Raw genomic sequence first — 8,567 nt, forward strand, 5'->3', positions numbered from 1 at the left:
TGGAGACATGACAGAAGACGCGGTATGCTGAAGAATATGTTGTCACGAAAGGAGCGGCAGTCCGTTTAAATGTAAATATGTTGGAATTATGACCTTCTACTGGTGTCAGCGAGCTTGCCGTGATACCTTCACGAGCTAATCACAGCGGAGAATGATAAAATCATGGTTCCTTTCCTACTGTGCGATACATTTATGTGTATTGAATTGAAGCTGTTGCCGGCCTAACTCCAATTTGTGGCTAAATGTTTTGGTGCTTGTAGTTTCTAAGTACTTATTCTGAATTAAATACTCTGATTGAAACATAATTAGATTGTTTTTTATTATTATTTATTTCTCTATTTTCACTTTATTGCACGACACATAGGACGTTTTGCCAAATGGAATTCTCTACGAGTCAGGCGTAAGGCAAACAGAGATTGGTATTGGTATGTAGGATATAGTGTTGAGTCGCTCACTCGTGAGGCACCTCATTTGTACCACTCATTTTGTTAATTTGTCGCAGTACTTCGTACCGCAAAAATGTCTTACTTCACTCCTCTATTCATTTTACTCATTTACTCGCGCACATCACTTTAATCTGAGGTGGTAAGTTAGTCACTTCTATATAATAACTAGCGACCCGCCCCGGCTTCGCACGGGTTAACAAATTATACATAAACCTTCCATAAAAAATTGTCGCTGTTGGAATTAATGGAACAGTCGATGCTGAAAATATGCTAGTACCTCACCTCATTTGAAGTAAGACATTGTAACACCTCATTTTAGAAAATGAGGTACTCATACAAACTCATTTTAAATTGATGTCCTACCCATCACTAGTAGGATATAAAAGCGACCGTATGTCAAACAGCTATTAATCTGGTTGCTGGCAGTATACATCTTTCGTGCAGGTATATTATACTGTTAAATCGTACCTATGCTAAAAAAGTGACGAACTCAGAAAGTGACGAACTCAGAAAGTGACGTCCTCAGAAAGTGGCGTTCTCAGAATGTGACGTACTCAGAAAGTGACGTCCTCGGAAAGTGTCGTACTCAGAATGTGACGATCTCAGAAAGTGACAAAATCAGAAAGTGACGAACTCAGAATGTGACGATCTCAGAAAGTGACAAAGTCAGAAAGTGACGAACTCAGAATGTGACGTCCTAAGAAAGTGACATACTCCGCCTGAACCTTCATATATATGTATCCCGTTTTCCTAGTTTGGGTCTCTATAGTACCCACTGAAAAAATGTATCCCACCTGTAAGGTTCTAGCGTAAAAATTAGCTTTAGATTTCCTTAACTTTGCTATGTCTACAGGAATGACACGGACTTGTTAACCATGACCATACTATAAAATGTGTATGACCTTGATGTATAAATAAAATAAATTAAAGTTAAAGAATGGCGGTATTCGCAGATGTGATTGGGCGAGCCTTTAGATACCGAATTTTAATACATAACTTACCTAACAAAAGTTCCGTGAGACTTACATATATACGTGGTCAACTAGATCTTGACAGTAGAAAAAGGTGGCAAATTAGAAAAATGTAGGCGCGAAGGGATATCGTCCCATAGAAAATTTGAATTTCGCGCCTTTTTTTACTGACAAGATTTGGTTGACCAGCTATAATTAATAATTATGTTAAAACGGGTCACTTACGTGTTTTAAGTAAAAAATTGCTCGACATGTTCTGTCCAGAACGAGGGGCTTCAACAGGAGCAAGCGTTGACGGATGTGTGACTGCAGTTGCGTTGTCAGAGTGCTCTTGTTGAAAAAAATCCTATTCAGTCATATAATTTTTCTCAAAAATGGACGGCAAAGTCGACGTTGCCGGTTAAAAAACTTGGTCGCGAAGTGCGTAGTTTATGGTCAGTCAAAAAATTTAAAAGTTAAAAACATTGCAGTCTCGATTTCGGGACTGCATTCCGAACAGACTCTAGTTAAGGGAATCCCGATCTGACTAACCAAAATAAGTATGGATTGTAAACAAAATAATCGTCACTCCCGTACGAAAATAACCGTGGAATGCCGGATATTGCGCCGCAGGACGCTCAGGTGCCTGCGCGGGCGCCGGTGCTTTTATTATCTGTGGCGCGCGCAAACATTTCAGTTCGGCTTCAGACTCCGCGAGAGACTCACGTCTTTAACGTTAGATCAAATCTAAAACTTTATCGATATCGAACACGATACCGAACATTGACTTTGAATTTTTGTTGGAAGTGGATTTCAAATAATTGTTATTGGTGAATAAGATGAAGGTTCTTGTTGACGACAAAGTGTCGTGTGTGGGAGAGGAACCGCGGGTGGACGAGGAAACGCAGAAATTGACCAAGGAAGAATTAAACAGGTAATTACAGGAAATAGAAAAGTCAAAAACGATTACCTGTTTTCACTTGTTTAAAAACCATTTCTTTAAACAATAGGTTAGTTCATTTATGACTACGACCAAAGAGAACACTCTATTCTCTTTGCTAGGACTTAAACAAAAAGTTTTTTTTCCTAGTGTTAATTTAATACAATTATTTTTATACTAGAATAAAAAAAAAACAGGATTCATATATTCTTGACCATACAATAGGTCATCATCATCATCGTCAACAATTTTTACAACTCCTCGGGCGGAATGACAACTTTGATACAATCAATACTTACTTATGATAAAAATATTGATTCCTAACTCAAGGGACGTGAAAAGTTAGAACCACTTCATTAATATACAATTCCAATAAAATAAAACATTTATATTTCAGATGTTAAAACCCATATTACATTTACAAAATAAAATAATATAAAACATTGATAAAAAATTAAAAATAATAAAATACATTAACAACCTAGGTACGCTACAAACATTTACTATTACTATACAGTGTGTAAGTCTAATACGGGCAATAAATTAAACCAGATATAGAATTTACCCGTCTTATCATTAATTAAAATGTTTTTTTAAGTTACACTTAATTATGACCCCGTGATTAATTTTTTCCACATGTACCGAGCAGCAATGTACTGCAAACATTAAGAAACAGAAGATGACATGACATTACTAGATACGAGCTTTTTATAGTAACTGCCAACAAGCGTTGACAGTTACTTTAAAAAGCTCGTATCCCGTAACTTGTGTGGTGTATTACATTGCGGGCCGAATTACTTTGTATGGTTAAAATTTTCAATGCATTTCTAAGTAAAATCTATCTCAATATACTTTTTAGGTCCTATGCTAACCACCGTTTAAATATTCGCCCGTATTGGATTTACACACTGTATACAATACAAATTACGCCTTTTTTATTGTTATTAATATATTTATATCTTATACCTTTAAACGAGCAATTCTTGTATATTTATTTATTAATTTATATGTATTTCGGGGATCTCGGGAATCTTATACCTTTAAACGAGCAATTCTTGTATAATATTTATTTATATGTATATATACTTCGGGGATCTCGGGAACGGCTCTAACGATTTCGATGAAATTTGCTCTATGGGGGTTTTCGGGGGCGAAAAATCGATCGAGCTAGGTTTTATCTCTGGGAAAACGGGCTATTGTGAGTTTTTATATGTTTTCCGAGCAAAGCTCGGTCTCCCAGATATTTGTTAATTAAATAACTTATAAGAAATTTAATTGTTACATGTACATTGTACATGTGCGGACAGCTGACATGTCCAAACAAGTACAAGCGGAATGCCCGATAACTGAATAACACGATTCAAATATCATTAAGTATGTCGGTATGTATTCGAGTTGTAGGGCTTAGCACGGACGCTTTATCCTGTCATTATCGCGGGAAATTTTATACACAATCGATAGTTGACAAAAATGTAGTCATGTGCGTGATAGTTCACGGGCGAAGCTTCCTTTGCGCTGGCGGCGTGCCAGCTGACACGGCAGTCAGGAATGTGCCTTGTTTACGTTCTTCTGTTTGGAATGCGAGCTTCGGCAACACGGGATGTTAGCGTTGGCGAGACGAATTTGAGAGCTCTGAGGGACTGTAATGTTTTTATCATGTCAATGTGGCGATAGTGGCGCCGGAACGAAATGAATTCTACGTGTTTTTATTACGTGATAATTTTTTTCATTAAAATTTTAAAAAGAAATTAGGTTATTGTAGTCATTTTAATATGTAGTTGAGGTAAACAAAATATTACAAAACGACGATGAAGATAAATATATCTTCATCGTCGTTTTGTAATAATAATGCCTATCAAGTCAAGGGAAACATAATTACATATTATGTTACTGATAGAGAAATATTGTCCCTTATCGCTTTTATTATCCCTTACAATATCATCAATGTAAAAATTAGAAAAGGCCTTAGTTTAGGACATAGTTTTAGCACCTAGATTGATTGCTGCGCTCAAGATATACCTAGTGATCTGTTTAGTATCCGATCTATTAGCTTAACTTTTCCCGTAGTATTGGTACCCTTTCTGCTTACTAACTACCAAATTTTTCCAGAGGTTGTCCCCTGGGCGTGTCCCGCGTCACATCATCCGTGTTCGTGTGCGGTGCGCACGCGCTGCCCGGCGCGGTGGCGGCGCTGCGGCCCGGGCTCGTGGTGAGCGCCGCGCCGGAGCTCCCGCCCTTCGAGGGGGCGCCGCTGCACTGCGTGCCGCTGCTCGACACCCCGCATTCTGACATGCACCCGTATATGGAGAGGGTTGCTGATCTGATCAATGAGGTAATTGACTTTAGGAGTTCACGATACATCCTATTTTTTAGGAGCTATTCACATTGTGTCGCTAAAAGAACAATACACTTTCAATTCGATGTGTCAAAACAAAACTCGGTCTCAGCCCTAGGGCCGCATTTGTGTGTAGAATAGAGATGTCCCTAACATCTAGACATTCTAGACTAACAGCTGCATAATGGTGCAGCGGTGAACATTCAATCGATGTATTCTAATACACATACCTACGCTACGCCACAATAATACTGTATTTAAACAAGATTCACCATCCTATCGAAGAGTATTTATTTACAAATTTATAATATGTGCAGTTTCCAAGCAAAAAGTCCCACTTTGTCGCGTGCCATAAGGACGGTTTGGCAGGTTATTCGAATAAAGATACAAGCAAATCTCGTCCTTATGGTAAACGACAAAGTGGGTCCATTGACTAGATTTCGACACATATGTTGTAATTAAGTTATGTTTGTTTGCCGTAGGTCGTATCAAGAGGAGAAGTCGTGTTGGTGCACTGCGTCGCTGGCGTGTCAAGATCTGTCACGCTATGTCTAGCTTACCTGATCAAGTGGGAGAAGATGACGCTGCGGGACGCCTACCACCATATGAAACTTAGACGGTAAGACGCCAAACATGTTTGCACCGTTTGTAAGATGCCACAAGGTGTGTTAATCACATGGCTGATAGTTTCCAAAAAGTTAAAGATTTGTTACTCACTTGTCTCATAAATCTCAATAAGTACTAGTTTCCGAAGGCAATGACAGTCCATTTGACAAAAGCTGAGAGTGATGAATGATAACATCACTGATGACAAACTTACTTGGATAGAGAACCATATTTTAATGTCGTGATGATTTTGGAAAGAATATTTTATAAAAACCCATGCCAAGCACATAACACGGTTGTCTTCGGAAGATTCAAATTGTTAGTTTTCTACATGTATATTCCCGATTCGTACCGAGGGGTCATCCATTAATTACGTCACACGAATTTCTAGGTTTTTTGACCCCTCCCCCCTCCTTGTCACACTTGGTCACATTTGGCAAACCCCTCCCCCCTAGTGTGACGTCACATTTTTTCTACGAAATCGCCAAATCGAATTAAGTAAGTACCTAAGTATTATTAATATTTTATCAAAATATTTTTGACGATATAAATATTAGTAATTTTAAAACCCAAAACTGCTTAGGAAAGAAAATTAAACGAATAAAAACGATTATCGTTTTAAAAATTTGTTATTTAAATGTACAGCGAATAAAATAATTTAAATAAATTTTCGGTTACTGATGAAGTTAAAGTGACGTCACAAAGTTTGTGTCCCCTCCCCCATGTCACAATATGTCACATTTTCTTGACCCCCTCCCTCCCCCTAAACGTGTGATGTAATTAATGGATGACCCCCGAGCCGTTGGATGTAGAACAACGCATCGGTTACCATTAATATGGACCTTTGGCTAATAAAGCCTTACTTGTTCCAGACCGCAAATTCGGCCGAACACCGGATTCTTCAAACAGCTGATCAAGTACGAAGAGAGGTTGTTCGGTGTGCCCTCAGTCAAGATGGTGTACTGCGAGGCCATCGACAAGGAGATCCCGGACGTTTACGAACCGGACTATAAAGGCATGATGTGGTTCCGGAAGAGATATGGTCCGATCGAGAAGTGCTAATGACTGGACAAGTATGACTGCGTGTTTAGCAAGATACTAGTGGGTATTCTGTGCCAATAACTGAACTTTAGAGATATCTTTCTACAAATATTCTTGGTTTACCTGTAGTAAACACGACTTAATTTCTTTATTCTTTGGTTTTGAATGATTTCAGTATTTTTTAGTCTTACTCATGCGTAATAGTAACTATTAGTATCTTGTTAAAGTAACTGTGTAGATCTGAATAGGGACTCTGAAAGAGATCGTATGAAGTGATACAAGACTGAACGAATGAATGCTTTCGGATGTGCTAGGAGAGGTTTGAAAGACTGGAGGAGTTATTTCTTAAGATTATTTGTCGATATAATGTTAAGTAATTAAGTTAAATATAACAAGGATCTGTAATTTGGATTACACTTATAATATTAATCATTTTTGTACTTTACCGTCATTTGTTATGATCACTTTACTTATTTTCGGTATCATATTATTTATAAGTCAGCTCTGTTGATGTAAAATGAAAATATTGTTTTTTCATCGTTCTAATTCAGTCAACATTTTCAGAACTATTTTTGAGTATCTATTAATCCAACAGTACACTTTAGGAACTCACAGATAGTATATATCTAATCTATACACCTTTAATAGTAGTGATTAATGATCATTATTACAGCAATAGTAAAATTACAATTGAAGGAACTTAATTTTTTGCTTCTAAAATACTTTTAAATTATAATTGTTTTTAGGCTCTGTAATCTGTTATGAGTAAACTAATATTTATAATTATGAGAATAACTTGAGCTTTTGAAGTAACAAGATAGCATCCAAAGCAATGTGATATGTAATTGTTATGTTATTTTAGTCAAGTAAGTTATTTATTTGTGTTTAATTTATTGGGACCAAAATAAATAAGTCATGAATTTTCAGTTTCACTTTTATTGTTTACCCAGCTCATTTATATAAAATACATAGATCGACAGAATCTAAAAAGAAACACTTGTATTGTAAAAAGACAGAAGTCCAGTTTTAATTTGCTATTCAAAGTGAGCAGACGGAATACAGAATTGTAGGTCATATTAATTGAGTCTAATTCACTGTAAGTACTTACCTACGTTTGTAAAATGATTACGTAATTGCAGCAGGTCATTCATTAACACAGTCATATTTTGAGAAGCAAATGAGTCCATGTGTGTCCAAATGAGTCACAGACAAGACATCCTCTAGACTGAGCATAGTAACGCTACCCCCTCTGCCACTTATACGGTAGTTTTACTCCATCTTCGAGTCAATCCCGTGCCGTGATTGGTCCGTGTCTTTGAACGGACCAATCACGGCACGGGATTCGCTCACCTCGTCCCCCCGCACCCCCGTATTTTTGGCAGCATCGGTTTCATGAAATAATTGCTCTAAACTCAGTCTAGAGGATTCCTAGTTTATGAAATGAGTACATAGCATAGGTACGCAACAATATTTACTTTGAATTTCCCAGTACCACGGGATTACAAACAAATGAAAACAAGTGTCAAAAGTTTGCAAAGTACGACGTACGACAGAGAGAAAATAATTAGCACGATAGTATCGTACAAAAAATATCACATTCGCGTCAGACAAAACCGCAAATTACTCCAATTCATCCATTATCGCTTTTAGCTCGTGTATTACCTAATTGGCATAGTCGAGTACTGAGTCACGAGTTGTTGGCCCCGTGGCATTGAGCAGGAGCAGAAATAGCCCGCCCAAAGGAGCGGGGGTTGCGCGACTGCGCGTGCGCGTTCTGCGCTGCGCCGAATGGATTGGGTTTGTGGCGGATGGAGGAGTCCTTGCTGAAAAGTATCTAACTGCATTAATTTTAGTTTTATTTTGGTATGTAATCTCTTATCCTTACACAAACTTCTTCTTTCTGTCGTTTTACTCTTGACAGAGTGGTCGTGGTAATTATTTCAGCAACCTATTGATAACGAGCTTCACAACATACATAGTCATTATCCCTCCACACACACCAGGCGTACTAAAATTTCAATTTTCTTTTTCCAACAGTGCGTCTTGCTGGCAATATTTACTCTCTCGTGAGTTAACAGTGTCCGTAATCTCTAGCGACTGCGAGCTAATTTTCTTAAAAAAATTGTATACCTAAATCAGTTTAAAAGTCAATTTAATAACATTGTATTTTTACTATCAACTTTTACCAGCGTTTACTAGCAGAATAACTTCCTTTCATCTGTGGTTTGGTAAAAATAACAATGTTGAAG

At 37.6% G+C, this 8,567-nt stretch overlaps 1 protein-coding gene across 1 annotated transcript; it reads left to right on the top strand.

The window, feature by feature from the left end:
* The first annotated feature begins 2,052 nt into the window (after window positions 1-2,052).
* On the top strand, window positions 2,053-6,411 carry LOC134650509 (dual specificity protein phosphatase 14-like). The gene is made up of 4 exons (XM_063505466.1): window positions 2,053-2,330; window positions 4,446-4,668; window positions 5,154-5,290; window positions 6,150-6,411. The coding sequence occupies exons 1-4, from the start codon at window positions 2,236-2,238 to the stop codon at window positions 6,337-6,339; spliced, it is 645 nt and encodes a 214-aa protein (XP_063361536.1). The 5' UTR covers window positions 2,053-2,235; the 3' UTR covers window positions 6,340-6,411.
* The last annotated feature ends 2,156 nt before the right edge of the window (window positions 6,412-8,567 follow it).

Source organism: Cydia amplana, chromosome 8 (genome assembly GCF_948474715.1).
Source record: "Cydia amplana chromosome 8, ilCydAmpl1.1, whole genome shotgun sequence".
NCBI classification, from domain to species: Eukaryota; Metazoa; Arthropoda; class Insecta; order Lepidoptera; family Tortricidae; genus Cydia; species Cydia amplana.

Coding starts and splice junctions, on each gene's coding strand:
- LOC134650509 (XM_063505466.1), top strand. CDS start 2,236: ATGAAGGTTCTTGTTGACGACAAAGTGTCGTGTGTGGGAGAGGAACCG. Junction 2,331..4,445: donor ACCAAGGAAGAATTAAACAG/GTAATTACAGGA, acceptor AAATTTTTCCAG/AGGTTGTCCCCTGGGCGTGT. Junction 4,669..5,153: donor TTGCTGATCTGATCAATGAG/GTAATTGACTTT, acceptor TGTTTGCCGTAG/GTCGTATCAAGAGGAGAAGT.